The following is a 20588-nucleotide window of genomic DNA, read 5'->3' on the forward strand; positions in this document are numbered from 1 at the left end:
TAGTTTTTCCATCGCAACTTTCTTCCCTCATTCAACTTTTTCCACTCCGGACGCTTTATCTGGACATGGTTCGTCAACACCTTCAACAGCCGAAGCTAAGTACTAACATTAACATGATGTCTTTTAATTGCAGTCGCTGTACTCATAATATACAGGAGAACGATCGCCTTACGGCGAGAATAGCTGTGCTACAAGCCCAGCTTCAGACGCAATCGTTAGGCAAGGGTAATTTCAGTGTAGGAAAGGAAGAAACAGCGTCTGTGCCACCAGTAAGTACAGATAGTAACGTTAGTATAAATCCCCCCGCACAGTCCCCGCAGCCGGACAACTTTCTCATGGCTTCTGGAGGGAAATGCTGTTGGAATGCTCAACCGGTGTCGCTCATTCAGCCGACAGAAACTTTCAACCGGTTCTCCCCATTATGTAGCGAGTCGGAGTCTGAGTCTTCTCTTGTCTCTACTCCTCCCGTTACGGGGTCTGAGACGCCGAAGGCTCCCACCATTAGCTCTGACAAATTGAAAACCCTAGTCATTGGCGACTCCTGTAAGAAATTGTATAAGATACTGGTAACTTGTTTTAACCACTTCTCAACATAAGCTATTCTTGGCACAACATGCACCCATCCCCTCTACTTTGTCAGACCCACACACACATCCCCTCCCCCATGAATAGGGCCTGTGAAAACAAACGCACATGCAGGATGCCTTTGGATGTGACTAGGACAAAGGACTGTGGGAAGAACCAATGGAACGTCGACATCAGGCCGAACAGGACTACCCACGACCCAGATCGACCAATCGGAAGGCCAGACGACAAGATCAACCTACTTTGCTTGTTGCCTATATAATCTGTATGTACTGCTTAGAGGGGCCTCTTCTCCGACGATTTCATAAGAATCTGACAGAAAGGGGCCGTGCACGTTTTTGCCTGATATCTTTACACTTTAATAAAACGGCCTTATTATAAAATTATCCACCTCGTCCTATGTCTCCACTTGGTCTCCTGTCTCCAGTAAACGTTTTATCAACACTCCATTACCCGCAGTATTAGACTTAAAGCGAATCACCCAGCGATCATACACTGTTTACCAGGGGGCAGGGCTACCGACGTTAAGGCTAATCTAAAGATGGTGCTGGCTAAAGCTAAATCTGGCGAGTGTAGAGAGTATAGAGATATTGTTATCCACGTCGGCACCAACGATGTTAGGATGAAACAGTCAGAGGTCACCAAGTGCAACATAGCTTCAGCGTGTAAATCAGCTAGAAAGATGTGTCGGCATCGAGTAATTGTCTCTGGCCCCCTCCCAGTTAGGGGGAGTGACGAGCTCTACAGCAGAGTCTCAGCACTCAATCGCTGGTTGAAAACTGTTTTCTGCCCCTCCCAAAAGATAGAATTTGTAGATAATTGGCCTTCTTTCTGGGACTCACCCACAAACAGGACCAAGCCTGACCTGCTGAGGAGTGACGGACTCCATCCTAGCTGGAGGGGTGCTCTCATCTTATCTACCAACATAGATAGGGCTCTAACTCCTCTAGCCCCACAATGAAATAGGGTGCAGGCCAGGCAGCAGGCTGTTAGCCAACCTGCCAGCTTAGTGGAGTCTGCCAATAGCACAGTCAGTGTAGTCAGCTCAGCCATACCCATTGAGACTGTGTCTGTGCCTCGACCTAGGTTGGGCAAAACTAAACATGGCGGTGTTCGCCTTAGCAATCTTATTAGGATAAAGACCTCCTCCATTCCTGCCATTATTGAAAGAGATCGTGATACCTCACATCTCAAAATAGGGTTACTTAATGTTAGATCCCTCACTTCAAAGGCAGTCATAGTCAATGAACTAATCACTGATCATAATCTTGATGTGATTGGCCTGACTGAAACATGGCTTAAGCCTGATGAATTTACTGTGTTAAATGAGGCCTCACCTCCTGGTTACACTAGTGACCATATCCCCCGTGCATCCCGCAAAGGCGGAGGTGTTGCTAACATTTACGATAGCAAATTTCAATTTACAAAAAAAAAAATGGCGTTTTCGTCTTTTGAGCTTCTAGTCATGAAATCTATGCAGCCTACTCAATCACTTTTTATAGCTACTGTTTACAGGCCTCCTGGGCCATATACAGCGTTCCTCTCTGAGTTTCCTGAATTCCTATCAGACCTTGTAGTCATAGCAGATCATATTCTAATTTTTGGTGATTTTAATATTCACATGGAGAAGTCCACAGACCCACTCCAAAAGTCTTTCGGAGCCATCATCGACTCAGTGGGTTTTGTCCAACATGTCTCTGGACCTACTCACTGCCACAGTCATACTCTGGACCTAGTTTTGTCCCATGGAATAAATGTTGTAGATCTTAATGTTTTTCCACATAATCCTGGACTATCGGACCACCATTTTATTACGTTTGCAATCGCAACAAATAATCTGCTCAGACCCCAACCAAGGAGCATCAAAAGTCGTGCTATAAATTCTCAGACAACACAAAAATTCCTTGATGCCCTTCCAGACTCCTTCTGCCTACCCAAGGACATCAGAGGACAAAAATCAGTTAACCACCTAACTGAGGAACTCAATTTAACCTTGCGCAATACCCTAGATGCAGTTGCACCCCTAAAAACGAAAAACATTTGTCATAAGAAACTAGCTCCCTGGTATACAGAAAATACCCGAGCTTTGAAGCAAGCTTCCAGGAAATTGGAACGGAAATGGCGCCACACCAAACTGGAAGTCTTCCGACTAGCTTGGAAAGACAGTACCGTGCAGTACCGAAGAGCCCTCACTGCTGCTCGATCATCCTACTTTTCCAACTTAATCGAGGAAAATAAGAACAATCCAAAATTTCTTTTTGATACTGTTGCGAAACTAACTAAAAAGCAGCATTCCCCAAGAGAGGATGGCTTTCACTTCAGCAGTAATAAATTCATGAACTTCTTTGAGGAAAAGATCATGACCATTAGAAAGCAAATTACGGACTCCTCTTTGAATCTGCGTATTCCTCCAGGGCTTAGCTGTCCTGGATCCGCACAGCTCTGCGAGGGCCTGGGATCGGGAGAGACACTTAAGTGTTTTAGTACTATATCTCTTGACACAATGATGAAAATAATCATGGCCTCTAAACCTTCAAGCTGCATACTGGATCCTATTCCTACTAAACTGCTGAAGGAGCTGCTTCCTGTGCTTGGCCCTCCTATGTTGAACATAATAAACAGCTCTCTATCCACCGGATGTGTACCAAACTCACTAAAAGTGGCAGTGATAAAGCCTCTCTTGAAAAAGCCAAACCTTGACCCGGAAAATATAAAAAACTATCGGCCTATATCGAATCTTCCATTCCTCTCAAAAATTTTAGAAAAAGCTGTTGCGCAGCAACTCACTGCCTTTCTGAAGACAAACAATGTATACGAAATGCTTCAGTCTGGTTTTAGACCCCATCATAGCACTGAGACTGCACTTGTGAAGGTGGTAAATGACCTTTTAATGGCGTCAGACCGAGGCTCTGCATCTGTCCTCGTGCTACTAGACCTTAGTGCTGCCTTTGACACCATCGATCACCATATTCTTTTGGAGAGACTGGAAACCCAAATTGGTCTACACGGACAAGTTCTGGCCTGGTTTAGATCTTACCTGTCGGAAAGATATCAGTTTGTCTCTGTGAATGGTCTGTCCTCTGACAAATCAACTGTACATTTCGGTGTTCCTCAAGGTTCCGTTTTAGGACCACTATTGTTTTCACTATATATTTTACCTCTTGGGGATGTTATTCGAAAACATAATGTTAACTTTCACTGCTATGCGGATGACACACAGCTGTACATTTCAATGAAACATGGTGAAGCCCCAAAATTGCCCTCGCTAGAAGCCTGTGTTTCAGACATAAGGAAGTGGATGGCTGACAACTTTCTACTTTTAAACTCGGACAAAACAGAGATGCTTGTTCTAGGTCCCAAGAAACAAAGAGATCTTCTGTTAAATCTGACAATTCATCTTGATGGTTGTAAAGTCGTCTCAAATAAAACTGTGAAGGACCTCGGCGTTACTCTTGACCCTGATCTCTCTTTTGACGAACACATCAAGACTGTTTCAAGGACAGCTTTTTTCCATCTACTTAACATTGCAAAAATCAGAAATTTTCTGTCCAAAAATGATGCAGAAAAATTAATCCATGCATTTGTTACTTCTAGGTTAGACTACTGCAATGCTCTACTTTCCGGCTACCCGGATAAAGCACTAAATAAACTTCAGTTAGTGCTAAATACGGCTGCTAGAATCCTGACTAGAACCAAGAAATTTGATCATATTACTCCAGTGCTAGCTTCCCTACACTGGCTTCCTGTTAAGGCAAGGGCTGATTTCAAGGTTTTACTGTTAACCTATAAAGCGTTACATGGGCTTGCTCCTACCTATCTTTCCGAGTTGGTCCTGCCGTACATACCAATACGTACGCTACGGTCACAAGACGCAGGCCTCCTAATTGTCCCTAGAATTTCTAAGCAAACAGCGGGAGGCAGGGCTTTCTCCTATAGATCTCCATTTTTATGGAACAGTCTGCCTACCCATGTGAGAGACGCAGACTCGGTCTCAACCTTTAAGTCTTTACTGAAGACTTATCTCTTCAGTAGGTCATATGATTGAGTGTAGTCTGGCCCAGGAGTGTGAAGGTGAACGGAAAGGCTCTGGAGCAACGAACCGCCCTTGCTGTCTCTGCCAGGCCGGTTCCCCTCTCTCCACTGGGATTCTCTGCCTCTAACCCTGTTACAGGGGCTGAGTCACTGGCTTGCTGGTGCTCTTTCATGCCGTCCCTAGGAGGGGTGCGTCACTTGAGTGGGTTGAGTTACTGACGTGATCTTCCTGTCTGGGTTGGCGCCCCCCCTTGGCTTGTGCTGTGGTGGAGACCTTTGTGGGTTATACTCGGCCTTGTCTCAGGATTGTAATGTTGGTGGTTGAGGATTTCCCTCTAGTGGTGCGGGGGCTGTGCTTTGGCAAAGTGGGTGGGGTTATATCCTTCCTGTTTGGCCCTGTCCGGGGGTTTCTTCGGATGGGGCCACAGTGTCTCCTGACCGCTCCTGTCTCAGCCTCCAGTATTTATGCTGCAGTAGTTTATGTGTCGGGGGGCTAGGGTCAGTTGGTTACCTGGAGTACTTCTCCTGTCTTATCCAGTGTCCTGTGTGAATTTAAGTATGCTCTCTCTAATTCTCTCGTTCTCTCTTTCTCTCTGAGAACCTGAGCCCTAGGACCATATGTCAGGACTACCGGGCATGATGACACCTTGCTGTCCCCAGTCCGCCTGGCCTTGCTGCTATTCCAGTTTCAACTGTTCTGCCTGCGGTTATGGAACCCCTACCTGTCCCAGACCTGCTGTTTTCAACTCTTAATGATCGGCTATGAAAAGCCAACAGATTTATTCCTGATTATTATTTGACCATGCTTGTCATTTATGAACATTTTGAAAATCTTGGCTCTCTCTAATTTTCTCCTTCTCTCTTTCTTTCTCTCGGAGGACCTGGGCCCTAGGACCATGCGTCGGGACTGCCGCCCGTGGTGACTCCTTGCTGTCCCCAGTCCGCCTGGCCTTGCTGCTATTCCAGTTTCAGCTGTTCTGCCTGCGGTTATGGAACCGCCACCTGTCCCAGACCTGTTGTTTTTCAACTCTTGATGATCGGCTATGAAAAGCCAACTGAAAATTATTCATGATTATTATTTGACCATGCTTGTCACTTATGAACATTTTTGAACATCTTGGCATAGTTCTGTTATAATCTCCACCCGGCACAGCCAGAAGAGGACTGGCCACCCCTCATAGCCTGGTTCCTCTCTAGGTTTCTTCCTAGGTTTTGGCCTTTCTAGGGAGTTTTTCCTAGCCACCGTGCTTCTACACCTGCATTACTAGCTGTTTGGGGTTTTAGGCTGGGTGTCTGTACAGCACTTCGAGATATTAGCTGATGTACGAAGGGCTATATAAAATAAAATTGATTGATTGATTGACATACAATAGAACACCCTGGACAACAGGCCCTGAAGGCCCTGAACAGGGATGATTATAGCTCTTAGTGAAAGGAGATCTATACTGCTCAGTACACAGTACGTTAGCCAGAGTATGGACTTCTGCTGAGGTTAGACTACGACGAGCTATCACAAAGACCTATGGCGATTCTGCATGGGATGTCTGAGTGAGGACAGTGTTTATAAGGTAAACCCAATACAAACACTGTCATCTGCTTTTTGTTGCGAGTGTCTGTGTTGGGAGTACATTACCACACCACATATTATTTTAAATGTTGTTAGAAACCTTTACCACATAGTCCCTTGTAACACAGTCAGTATCACAATAACATGCTGACCAGACCGGACACGTCGCATGCCAACGAGCGTCTGCGATGCCAAGGGCTAAAATAGAACTCATTTCTATTTCTGACGCAGATCGCGCTGGAAGTCCTGCCTCTCCCATCTCCTCATTGGTTTATAGAAGCAGGTACCCATGTGCCATCTCCTCATTGGTTATACCCACGTGGGTGATTGAAAGACGAACTGTTTTGCCGGTAGTCGTGGTAATACTATGAAAGTTTAGACGCCAATCACCATATAAATTCAACGATGAAAAAGCCTGGAAGGAGGAGAGATGACTAGAAACTATTCGGTTGGCTGTTTTATGTGTGGATTAATTGTCGGAGTAGAGGTTCATGTGCATTTCAGGTAAAATAACAACTCAATGTTTATATCCCAGGACAAATTAGCTAGCAACAGCAAGCTAGCTAAATAGGATAAATTAGCTAGCAAGTGCAAGCTAACTAGCTAAATTGCCATACATGTTTAATGCTTTTCGACCTGTCCCCAAATTAAGCTAATTGGTTCAGAGTTTGTTTTGATATTTCAACCTGCGTGTCGTGATCGCGTTTGGTGTGGGGGGACAAAATACATTTATGCACGATGGCGCACGCGCGCAGCCGGTTTGGCTTCTGTGTAAGACATACCCGTTACTGCTGCCAGGTGAGCTAAAAACATCAAGGAACAGTCATATGGGCCTTTCCTCTTAGGTGGTGCCAGCCATGACTCTCGACCAATGACGATACAGCAATCATCATTGGTCAGTTTCCTCCAAACCCCAACCCCATCCACCCCCAAGAACATCCAACCACCAGAACCCCTCAAGTCAGACATGGGGTCCCTGCCTTTCCCTGCTGCTCCTCCCCACAGCAAGGCTTCCTCGATAAGAGGTATCAGTGGAGAAGCACCACTGAGCTCAGATAGCAGGAAACCAGAGCAGTATGTGTGAAAAGCCACCATGACATTCTTTTCACAGAAACAACTCAGTGAGATTCCCTGATGAGCATCCTGGTGAGAGGAGCAGTGGAGAGGACAGTGATTCCAAGATAACATGTATCTTGGTTCTCTTGTTTTTTCTCCCTCTCTCCCCTCTCTGCCGTGGGGAATGACAGGGGTGTTGTGGAGTCAATGAGACATGACAGACAGGAATTTGATCTCTGATTACATTTTAATTTCATAGTGCCCAAGCTCATAGACAAGGACACTCATAGAAGTGCGTGCGCACACACACAAAAATAGCTGAACTGAAAAAGTAAGATGTTCTGATATAACAGCAGTGCAATGTAGGATGCCGTTACACCCCAGTAGACTAGTCCCATGACTCGCTCTGCTGATGCATGTGAATAGGGATCCCCACCTTGGAGTGAGATACGGCAACAATCGATAAAGTGAGAGGCAGAAAAGCAGCAGCTAGGCAGGCCCCAATGAATTCTCTCTCGCTCGCTCTGAAAATAAATCTAAGATCCTGCTTATCTGCTACAGGACATGATGAGCAGAGACAGATGGGGGGGGGGGGGGTGTCATAGGGGAAGAGTAATGACCTGTTCCGTGTTTACTGCACTGGGTAAAGAGAATGCACTACTCCAACCATGGCTGTCTAACACCCTATAGTGTTTAACCAGCAGAGGGAAGGGACATCAATGTATTGACAGAGCGAGAGAAATGGGCATCTAAAAAAAGGACACTGTCACTCGCAGTGACAGTCATATTACGCTACGATGTCATGCATGTCATTGCCAACCAGAAACTTGTTACAGGAGTTGACGAAATGCAGGTCATTAAAATTGAGTACTGTCTGTAGCACGTGAAAGAATTTAGGCACACTGGGAAGTTACAACCATTTTTCACAGTTTTCCCCATGTGATGCACGTGTTCCTATCACACACACACACACACACACACACACACACACACACGTTGTCAGTTCTGTAAATGTGGCCTCTCCAGTTCATCCATCATGGGAGTAAACGGGCTTTAACACACCAGGAGGGCTGAGAGGAGAGGGCTTGGCCTTATTGGCTGGTTACAAAAGGTGACTGATACAACAAGAGCTAACAAAGACATTGAAGCCCTGAAGACAACTAGGATCGAACATTGACGTCATACAGCAGAACTGTAATTCTGAGTAAGATCCTAAGTATTTTCAACCACTAACTGAGGACAATAGGTCTGAATGGGCTTCAAGAGCCCACAGGGAATGGCAATAACATCAGGGTCAGAAAGGCTTTCCTCTCAACCCTAACAGGGAGACAATATTTGGACCAATACCATGGTAGCCCGAGTTAGGTTCATATGGTTTATTAGGCTTGCTTGTCCATAATTAATTGCTTTGCAATGGATAGCTGCCATGTGTGTTTTTACCGTTCTAGAATGGAAAACTACGTGCTCTAGTCTATACCATCAGGTGCCATTCATTAGGAAAAAGAGTTTTTCTTATTGGACATGTCCAAGCAGTCAGTCCCTCCCCCATTTCATTCCTTTTTCTTCCATAGTTTTAGAAGTATATCGTTCCCTGGCCTGCAGTGCAGTGTCTCTGAGGCTGGTTTGAGTGAGGCCTATCACATTAACACAAGCTGAAGTTGTTTAAAAGCATAGACAATACAGATGGTATTATAGACATAATCATTAATCGTCATCACTCCCCATTCATATTTGTAGTTCAAAATAATTCCCCCAAAAGTATTTACAGTGAGGGAAAAAAGTATTTGATCCCCTGCTGATTTTGTTCGTTTGCCCACTGACATTGAAATGATCAGTCTGTAATTTTAATGGTAGGTTTATTTGAACAGTGAGAGACAGAATATCAACAAAAAAATCCAGAAAAACGCATGTCAAAAATTTTATAAATTGATTTGCATTTTAATGAGGGAAATAAGTATTTGACCCCTCTGCAAAACATGACTTAGTACTTGGTGGCAAAACCCTTGTTGGCAATCACAGAGGTCAGACGTTTCTTGTAGTTGGCCACCAGGTTTGCACACATCTCAGGAGGGATTTTGTCCCACTCCTCTTTGCAGATCTTCTTCAAGTCATTAAGGTTTCGAGGCTGACGTTTGGCAACTCGAACCTTCAGCTCCCGCCACAGATTTTCTATGGGATTAAGGTCTGGAGACTGGCTAGGCCACTCCAGGACCTTAATGTGCTTTTTCTTGAGCCACTCCTTTGTTGCCTTGGCCGTGTGTTTTGGGTGATTGTCATGCTGGAATACCCATCCACGACCCATTTTCAATACCCTGGCTGAGGGAAGGAGGTTTTCACCCAAGATTTGACGGCACATGGCCCCGTCCATCGTCCCTTTGATGCGGTGAAGTTGTCCTGTCCCCTTAGCAGAAAAACACCCCCAAAGCATAATGTTTCCACCTCCATGTTTGACGGTGGGGATGGTTTCTTGGGGTCATAGGCAGCATTCCTCCTCCTCCAAACACGGCAAGTTGAGTTGATGCCAAAGAACTCAATTTTGGTCTCGTCTGACCACAACACGTTCACCCAGTTGTCCTCTGAATCATTCAGATGTTCATTGGCAAACTTCAGACGGGCATGTATATGTGCTTTCTTGAGCAGGGGACCTTGCGGGCGCTGCAGGATTTCAGTCCTTCACGGCGTAGTGTGTTACCAATTGTTTTCTTGGTGACTATGGTCCCAGCTGCCTTGAGATCATTGACAAGATCCTCCTGTGTAGTTCTGGGCTGATTCCTCACCATTCGCATGATCATTGCAACTCCATGAGGTGAGATCTTGCATGGAGCCCTAGGCCAAGGGAGTTTGACAATTATTTTGTGTTTCTTCCATTTGCGAATAATCGCACCAACTGTTGTCACCTTCTCACCAAGCTGCTTGGCAATGGTCTTGTAGCCCATTCCAGCCTTGTGTAGATCTACAATCTTGTCCCTGACATCCTTGGAGAGCTCTTTGGTCTTGGCCATGGTGGAGAGTTTGGAATCTGATTGATTGATTGCTTCTGTGGACAGGTGTCTTTTATACAGGTAAGAAACTGAGATTAGTAGCACTCCCTTTAAGAGTGTGCTCCTAATCTCAGCTCGTTACCTGTATGAAAGACACCTGGGAGCCAGAAATCTTTCTGATTGAGAGGGGGTCAAATACTTATTTCCCTCATTAAAATGCAAATCAATTTATAACATTTTTGACATGCGTTTTTCTGGATATTTTTGTTGTTATTCTGTCTCTCACTGTTCAAATAAACCTACCATTAAAATTATAGACTGATAATTTCTTTGTCAGTAGGCAAACGTACAAAATCAGCAGGGGATCAAATACTTTTTTCCCTCACTGTATATGCTGGGTATCCTTGAGTGACCAACCCACAGGATTAGGTCTCGTTCAAATACTATCGGCTAACCCCAAAACTTAAAGATCCCTCATCACATCACCCGAGGGGGTCCGGAGGGATGCAAAAGAGCCCACCGGGGGCCTGGGAGGGGGGTGCTGCCATCACTGTGTGGCCCAGGTCCCATGGGGTGTTGGCGATACAGTAGGAATTAGAATATGAATAGATGCCCACATCTCTGGAGCCCAGTTCCCTGCCCCTCCAAGGTCATTCCATTTAGCAAGGCAGGATTATCCACACAGGCCAGTGGGCTCTTGGTTTAACCCTCAGTAGACCACAGCACAGACACTGGAGAAAGTCTGGATTTAACCCTCGCTAGACCACAGCACAGACACTAGAGAAAGTCTGGATTTAACCCTCAGTAGACCACAGCACAGACACTAGAGAAAGTCTGGATTTAACCCTCAGTAGACCACAGCACAGACACTAGAGAAAGTCTGGATTTAACCCTCAGTAGACCACAGCAAAGACACTGGAGAAAGTCTGGATTTAACCCTCACTAGACTACAGCACAGACACTAGAGGAAGTCTGGATTTAACCCTCAGTAGACCACAGCACAGACACTAGAGAAAGTCTGGATTTAACCCTCGCTAGACCACAGCACATACACTAGAGAAAGTCTGGATTTAACCCTCAGTAGACCACAGCACAGACACTAGAGAAAGTCTGGATTTAACCCTCGCTAGACCACAGCACAGACACTAGAGAAAGTCTGGATTTAACCCTCGCTAGACCACAGCAAAGACACTAGAGAAAGTCTGGATTTAACCCTCGCTAGACCACAGCACAGACACTAGAGAAAGTCTGGATTTAACCCTCAGTAGACCACAGCACAGACACTAGAGAAAGTCTGGATTTAACCCTCGCTAGACCACAGCACAGACACTAGAGAAAATCTGGATTTAACCCTCAGTAGACCACAGCACAGACACTGGAGAAAGTCTGGATTTAACCCTCAGTAGACCACAGCACAGACACTAGAGAAAGTCTGGATTTAACCCTCAGTAGACCACAGCAAAGACACTGGAGAAAGTCTGGATTTAACCCTCACTAGACTACAGCACAGACACTAGAGGAAGTCTGGATTTAACCCTCAGTAGACCACAGCACAGACACTAGAGAAAGTCTGGATTTAACCCTCGCTAGACCACAGCACATACACTAGAGAAAGTCTGGATTTAACCCTCAGTAGACCACAGCACAGACACTAGAGAAAGTCTGGATTTAACCCTCGCTAGACCACATCACAGACACTAGAGAAAGTCTGGATTTAACCCTCGCTAGACCACAGCACAGACACTAGAGAAAGTCTGGATTTAACCCTCGCTAGACCACAGCACAGACACTAGAGAAAGTCTGGATTTAACCCTCAGTAGACCACAGCACAGACACTAGAGAAAGTCTGGATTTAACCCTCGCTAGACCACAGCACAGACACTAGAGAAAATCTGGATTTAACCCTCAGTAGACCACAGCACAGACACTGGAGAAAGTCTGGATTTAACCCTCAGTAGACCACAGCACAGACACTAGAGAAAGTCTGGATTTAACCCTCAGTAGACCACAGCAAAGACACTGGAGAAAGTCTGGATTTAACCCTCACTAGACTACAGCACAGACACTAGAGGAAGTCTGGATTTAACCCTCAGTAGACCACAGCACAGACACTAGAGAAAGTCTGGATTTAACCCTCGCTAGACCACAGCACATACACTAGAGAAAGTCTGGATTTAACCCTCAGTAGACCACAGCACAGACACTAGAGAAAGTCTGGATTTAACCCTCGCTAGACCACAGCACAGACACTAGAGAAAGTCTGGATTTAACCCTCGCTAGACCACAGCACAGACACTGGAGAAAGTCTGGATTTAACCCTCAGTAGAACACAGCACAGACACTAGAGAAAGTCTGGATTTAACCCTCAGTAGACCACAGCAAAGACACTGGAGAAAGTCTGGATTTAACCCTCACTAGACTACAGCACAGACACTAGAGGAAGTCTGGATTTAACCCTCAGTAGACCACAGCACAGACACTAGAGAAAGTCTGGATTTAACCCTCGCTAGACCACAGCACATACACTAGAGAAAGTCTGGATTTAACCCTCAGTAGACCACAGCACAGACACTAGAGAAAGTCTGGATTTAACCCTCGCTAGACCACAGCACAGACACTAGAGAAAGTCTGGATTTAACCCTCGCTAGACCACAGCACAGACACTAGAGAAAGTCTGGATTTAACCCTCGCTAGACCACAGCACAGACACTAGAGAAAGTCTGGATTTAACCCTCAGTAGACCACAGCACAGACACTAGAGAAAGTCTGGATTTAACCCTCGCTAGACCACAGCACAGACACTAGAGAAAATCTGGATTTAACCCTCAGTAGACCACAGCACAGACACTGGAGAAAGTCTGGATTTAACCCTCAGTAGACCACAGCACGGACACTAGAGAAAGTCTGGATTTAACCCTCGCTAGACCACAGCACAGACACTAGAGAAAGTCTGGATTTAACCCTCAGTAGACCACAGCACAGACACTAGAGAAAGTCTGGATTTAACCCTCGCTAGACCACAGCACAGACACTAGAGAAAGTCTGGATTTAACCCTCGCTAGACCACAGCACAGACACTAGAGAAAGTCTGGATTTAACCTTCAGTAGACCACAGCACAGACACTAGAGAAAGTCTGGATTTAACCCTCAGTAGACCACAGCACAGACACTAGAGAAAGTCTGGATTTAACCCTCGCTAGACCACAGCATAGACACTAGAGAAAGTCTGGATTTAACCCTCAGTAGACCACAGCACAGACACTAGAGAAAGTCTGGATTTAACCATCGCTAGACCACAGCACAGACACTAGAGAAAGTCTGGATTTAACCCTCGCTAGACCACAGCACAGACACTAGAGAAAGTCTGGATTTAACCCTCAGTAGACCACAGCACAGACACTGGAGAAAGAAAGTGTATGCTTTTCCCATGACGTTCACATCTGGTATGTCATTACATCATAGGGTACCTGGTTGAAGGGTACTCACCGTCCTCGCTGGTATGCGTCTCAGTGCCTCCCTCATTGTCCACCTCCTCTATGGCCCCATGCTCACTGTAGGGACTCTCACTGTGGGGGGAGAGAAGGTCAGAGGTCAGGGTTAGGGGTCAGAGATTATAGGTTGAGGTCAGGCTACCATGGATACAATTGTAACCGCTACTCAATTTCATCCATCCTCAGCGTGTATCTTGTTTAAAGTGGATTCCCCCATTTGCATGCTTTCCTTCTTCGGCAATGATGTGACACTACTGGACTGGTGAAAGCAAATACCTGGTAGTAGTATGCACTCACATAGATATCATCTATCAAAGACTTTTAGTGTAGATCAGGGGTGTCAAACTCATTTTCCCCCACAGCCCGCATACAGTCTTCACCGAGGTCTGGAGGGCCGCTGTTAAAGGGGGCTGAACGCACAAATTCCGCATGTGTTCTTCTGTTGCTCATTAAGAAAAACAAGATTTGGGTCATGGGGGTGTGGTTCGATGTGGGTGTGCTATGTTCGCATATCTTACCCTGGCAGTTACTGTCGTTTGTCCCTCCTGAGTCACGGTAGCAACAACCTAGCCACTACCACTTCCTCAAAATATAAATCAATAAATCTGTAATTCATTTTGACGTCTTTGCAGAGCAGGTCTTAGTTGCGCAATTGTACATCAGGTATTTGGTGCGGTATTTTTGTACCCGCTACAAAAGTCAGTGAACTGCAGACAGAATAAAGTCAGCTGCTGCTGGCTGCACTCAGGACTGATTTCTGAGAACAATTTCATCATCAGCAAGCCGTTAAACTAAAATCACTACTAGCTAGCTGGCTAAGTTTCATCTTTGTGTTTGTCAATGAAGCTAGCTAGTAGTAGCTAGCAGGCACTTTGAGCAGGCAGGCCAGGTTAGCTAAATCAGCTTATCAAGTCACTGTCGAGAGGCAACGAGTCGTCTTCGCTGCCGTTTTGTTTTTACAACTTTCTCACTATCTGTTACCAGAGTGTGCACCTGTCTGGCAGTGTTTCATAGCAAATCATGTTACAAAACAGGTTGCGCCAGGGCGAAAGATGCTCGCAAATGGGTTTATAATTTTGTGCCAGTTGGGATGCAAGTGTGCATAATGTCAGTTGTCATTTTGGCCAAAACAGTAGCAGACTGGAGTGATCCCTATCAAACACATCAGGAAGTGGCCCCTGCATAAAGGGCTTAGGGTCCAAATAACATTGGCCACGTGTTGTCTTATGTAAACAAGTCAGTCAGAGCTCCTGCGTAATGGACAGGTCTGTCTCACTGACTTGACTTGAGATATTTTGAGATGCACCTACAGCCACATTGAGAGGCATCCACCGACTATTGGCAGCCACCGACTACCAAATAGAGGGCATCATCAGTATTCCCATGACACAGGCTGGGTGCTGTTTATCGGTTTTCAGACGTCCCTGGCATTAATGCCCCTTACATCTTCCACAGATTACCTCCGACTGGCACTTAGCGCCGCTTCCCAGGGTAAAACACCACAGCCACCCGCCTCACCCCCCGGGGGGGAGGAGGGATGGAGAGACGACAACAAATCTTCTAGGTTTGATGTGGCTCGGTCAGGGATGGTGTCCTGATGGCTGTGACAGGTGATTATCTCTGGCAGAGCAAAGGCTTACACTCTGCCAAGGAACAGAGAGACAGACGTGCTCTTCAGAGGAAGAGACAGGCTCTCCTCACAGCTGTGGAGCCATCCTGCCAAACTTTACTTTGGTCTGTTAATGTACTTCTATGTGATGCACTTCAGGTTATAAATAGTGTTTCCTTCCCAATCGTGATCGCTTCGGTCCATCTCACCTCATCAAGGCCAATATCTAAAGCATAGGAGTTGGCAAGACAGCACAAACAGATCTGGGACCAGGCTAGTGCTCTTCAGGGGAAGAGAACGATAAACTCTCCCTGCACAGCTCCTCATAGCTGTGGAGCTAGCTGGCCCAGAGACGTTACTCTGCTCTGTTTTAACGTACTTTTACAAGCTGCATTACATGATGTTAAAATTACTGTTTCCTTGCCAAATGACTTGGTCTCTTTCTTCTGCGTCTGGGGTCATTATGGTGATCAATTCATTCAGTCTCATTTCGTCAAGGCAGATATCTAAAGGTCTGATACAGAAAAGAGAGCTGTACCCTGTCATATTGTCTCACCACGGACACTTTAATAATTTAGCATAATTACCTGCATTAACTCTAACGACATATTGAGACAGCTGCAGCTCCCACTGCAGTGCAGACACACACATACCGGCAGCATGGAGTATTACGTCCCATATGAAGGGATATTTGGCTGCGAGCCTGAGCTATGATACATTCACAGGACAGGAATGAGAAAAACACCCCTACTGGCTCCCCAGCCAACACCTCAGTGAAGCTTGTCAAAATGACATCATTGCAAGTCGCCCGCATAGTTTCACTAATGAATAACCTCTGACTCCATCGAAGGGCGACCCTGCTCAGTCAATCATCTCACAGGGTTCTCACAGGTCAGGGACCTTCTGGCAGAGAATTGAACACATCTATTGATACAATGAAGAAAAATCATGAAATGTCAGATGAATTGCTGTTTGGAAATTAAATGTTGATTCAAATGTATTCTTCTGTACATTTGTCACAAGGTGTTGCCCGGCACATGTTTAGCCACTGTCATACAAATTCTAATTTGTAGACATGGGAAGTCATGAAAAAGTAATGGAATTTATAAAGTGTCTAAATGCAAGAACCCTGACCAGTAGTCTCCGCCAGCCATGCCCTTCTCACACACCCTGCTCAAATCATTCAGCTCAATCGTTCAGCTCACCAGTTGCCTTTCTAGTAATTCTATTTCTATGTTCAGCTCACCAGTAGTCTTCCCCGGCCATGCATTTCTCGTAGACGGGCCCGTCCAGCTCCTTGGTGTCGGGGAAGATGGTTTCGTGGTGGATGATGATGGTCTTGATGATCTCGTTGACGTGTGCCTGGCACAACACCTGGTCCTCGATGTTGGGTGTGGGCATGAGGGTGGGGCCGAAGCAGATGGCCAGGTTATAGGGGTCCATCATGTTCTCATCGCTGTACTGGGACAGGCTGGGGGGCAGAGGGAGGACGGGGGAGAGGGAGCAAAGAGAGGGTGAGTGAGAGTGGTAGAGGGAGATAGACAGAGCGAGAGATAGGTGAGAGAGATAAAGGGTTTACACACAACAATCGACTTTACATTAAGTTAGCATAATCTCTTTAACAAGATAAAGCGGATAAACGTTGCACTTCTCAAACACAGAATGTTTATTTGATTGATTCTATCCTCTCACTGTCTGGATAGTGATCAATTCTCAAACATTTTTAATAACCTAACAGATCACACAACGGGATTATGCTCCTCTCTATCAGCTAAGCAGTAAAACAATGAGCGCATTTCAGGTGGAGTAAATTACTAAGGAGTAAATCTCTCCAGTCATCCATTAACCCCGGACATGTTTAATTTAACGCTAGCTTATTTTCTCTCTCTACATACAGTAACAAACAGGAGAAATGTACTGTACAATGATCTTAAAGGTGCAAGTTATTAGGGCTATTGGTGATTGAGTAACATGTCCCCAAACAGTAGGCCAGTCAATGTGTCTTTTGTGCTTTCAAACCGTATATCAGACAATGAAGAGTCAGTGAACAAGCCTGGGTCATATTATTCATTAGGGCACGCAATGGAAAACCATTCACAACAGGAAACCAAAATTTGCCAGGTAGTACCTCCCCCTTTCAGTACTTTTTTCAGTTTGATGCCTAATGAATATGACCCTGGAGTATGGTTGTTGAGGACTTACTGATTGAGAAAGGCAAAAAGGTAGCGCATCACGATGAGGATGGATCTGGGCATGGCGGTCAGGAGAATCTTACGGATGTACAGGGACCTTTCATACAGGTTCTCTATTCCTGGGGGGAGGGGAAGGAGATGGAGAGAGAGAGGGGGAGAAGGAGAGAGAGAGAGAAATGTTAGTACTATGGGGTTGTATTAAATCATTAGATATTACTCATCATCTAAATGTTAGTACTATGGGGTTGTATTAAATCATTAGATATTACTCATCATCTAAATGTTAGTACTATGGGGTTGTATTAAATCATTAGATATTACTCATCATCTAAATGTTAGTACTATGGGGTTGTATTAAATCATTAGATATTACTCATCATCTAAATGTTAGTACTATGGGGTTGTATTAAATCATTAGATATTACTCATCATCTAAATGTTAGTACTATGGGGTTGTATTAAATCATTAGATATTACTCATCATCTAAATGTTAGTACTATGGGGTTGTATTAAATCATTAGATATTACTCATCATCTAAATGTTAGTACTATGGGGTTGTATTAAATCATTAGATATTACTCATCATCTAAATGTTAGTACTATGGGGTTGTATTAAATCATTAGATATTACTCATCATCTAAATGTTAGTACTATGGGGTTGTATTAAATCATTAGATATTACTCATCATCTAAATGTTAGTACTATGGGGTTGTATTAAATCATTAGATATTACTCATCATCTAAATGTTAGTACTATGGGGTTGTATTAAATCATTAGATATTACTCATCATCTAAATGTTAGTACTATGGGGTTGTATTAAATCATTAGATATTACTCATCATCTAAATGTTAGTACTATGGGGTTGTATTAAATCATTAGATATTACTCATCATCTAAATGTTAGTACTATGGGGTTGTATTAAATCATTAGATATTACTCATCATCTAAATGTTAGTACTATGGGGTTGTATTAAATCATTAGATATTACTCATCATCTAAATGTTAGTACTATGGGGTTGTATTAAATCATTAGATATTACTCATCATCTAAATGTTAGTACTATGGGGTTGTATTAAATCATTAGATATTACTCATCATCTAAATGTTAGTACTATGGGGTTGTATTAAATCATTAGATATTACTCATCATCTAAATGTTAGTAGTACAGACCGAAGCTATTTAGACAATGCGGTTGAACTGTTTTTATCTTGATCTACATTTCTTATTAGTATGCACATATCAATTTAAAATACATGTATCCGAGGTGTGTTTATGTGTGTGTGTGTATTCACACAAGCGGGTGAACAGATCCGCCAAGAAGCCAACACATCCAGAGAACGTATCACTGTGATTTCTGTCACTGCGTCGTCCATGCTCTTCTCTAAAATGGGTCTGACCCGCCACTTTGCAGGGCTGCATATTTAATGAGAGTTATTCATCTGAATGTGACCACTTACTCATTGATACCGAGTGTGACTGCAGGCTGCAGCTATAAATAGCACAGCAGCATATTCAGGCCGAGGCCATTAGGATAGGTCACACATTCTATAGCCTGGTTGAATCAGACTCAATGCTGCGCTCAATGGCGAGAGCAGTATCTGGAGCCCTCACCAAGTTAACCACTGATGAAGTTGTCTCAGAGCACAAAGCTGCTCCCAATAGCACTATGGATGCTAGCACTGTCCTTAGAATTCCTGGGAAGAACCGTTATAAATATCATAGAAGACAATTGCACAGCTATAAATCACACCGGTATAAGTTCTGCTGTTTCCAGTTCTGTTGCTGCACTAAATATGGTAAGAATGTTACAGTCTTCTATCAGAGGGGAGAGGGAGCGTGTGTCTTCTTGAGATGTTTCAGAGCACAACGTTCTGATTAGAAGTGTCTGGACAAGAATGTCTGCTGAAGCACTAAAACATGTCCAGACCTCATACTGTTTCTCTATCTCGGTCTCTCTCTAGTCAGCCAGAGAAAATGATCTTTGGCATTTTAAACTATTTTTGTCACTACTGCTATAATTATCAAGGACAAAGCATCTCACAAAACATCCCTTTGGTCTCATCTCAGAACGATCACAAATGGTGGAGCACTGATCTGTTTCACTCGAATCCGCCCAACTCCTCCGTTCCAAAGCAGCCCATTTCATTTTTTCATTGACGACAACGATGGCTGCCTGAAATAGTGCTGTCTCCGTGAAACGAGTTTGGGCCATCTGGGAGTTGGCTTTTGGGAATACTTGTGATGTTATTCATCTTACATGAGTACTTAACTCGGTTTCTTTCTGCATGGTTCCTGAACACTTCAGATGGATGCTATTTAAAGAACAGTCACCCCCCCCCCCCTCCTCACAATCACCCCAGCCCACTCGTTGTGAATCCCAAATGAAAAGACCATAGACAGACTACACAGGCATTTGCAACTGTACAACAAAGACCAAGTTAAAGTTCAAATGCAGCACTGTCAAAAACATAGACAACGTTCTGTACCTCGATAAATGTGTTTACCCAGTGCCCAGTGAGCCAACCATTTAAAGTAAAGGTGATACTGTGCTAAATATCTGGCTCATTCTGAAAGGAGTGGAGGGTTTTATTAATATGGAGACTGGTGGCTGGGCAAGAGGCCCACTCTCCAAGTGCTGGTATGTGAAGCCTGAGAATGTAGACAACAGGGAATCCCCATCACTCACACACTGACTGCACAATGTAAACCAATGCCATATCTCTCGCTCACATACACACACAGAATCCCCCCCCCCCCCCCCCATTCTCACACACACCAAAGGCATTACGGCAAACATTGTGTACAGTACGTGACCCACACTAGTCAGTCCATTGTACTTGAACAACAGTGGCTACTCCACTAGTCCCCCCCCAAAGCCCCCACATGACATCTTATAAAATGTCAGAGCGAGTCCCACAAAGAGCGGACTGAACTATGCAAGACCGTGTCACACTGCCGTTACAGTAAGAGAACAACATGGCCGTCTGTGACAGAGTAGTGAACTCGTCACTGTATGGTTTGATGTAAACACTACTGTAGTTGTGCGTTTATACTTTTCATTACC

General features: G+C 44.6%; 1 protein-coding gene across 5 annotated transcripts in view; it reads right to left on the minus strand.

Annotated features, from left to right (window-relative positions):
• LOC139583969 (SLIT-ROBO Rho GTPase-activating protein 1-like) overlaps positions 1-20588 on the minus strand; it is a 194079-nt gene that overhangs the window by 19988 nt on the left and 153503 nt on the right. For all 5 annotated transcript variants that reach the window (XM_071415451.1, XM_071415453.1, XM_071415450.1 and 2 more), the window contains exons 16-18: positions 17524-17632; positions 16568-16792; positions 13708-13787 (exon numbers count right to left, since the gene is read on the minus strand). In XM_071415451.1, coding sequence (XP_071271552.1) covers positions 13708-13787; positions 16568-16792; positions 17524-17632 — 414 coding nt within the window. The remainder of the gene's footprint in view (positions 1-13707; positions 13788-16567; positions 16793-17523; positions 17633-20588) is intronic.

Source organism: Salvelinus alpinus, chromosome 9, assembly GCF_045679555.1.
Source record: "Salvelinus alpinus chromosome 9, SLU_Salpinus.1, whole genome shotgun sequence".
NCBI lineage: Eukaryota > Metazoa > Chordata > Actinopteri > Salmoniformes > Salmonidae > Salvelinus > Salvelinus alpinus.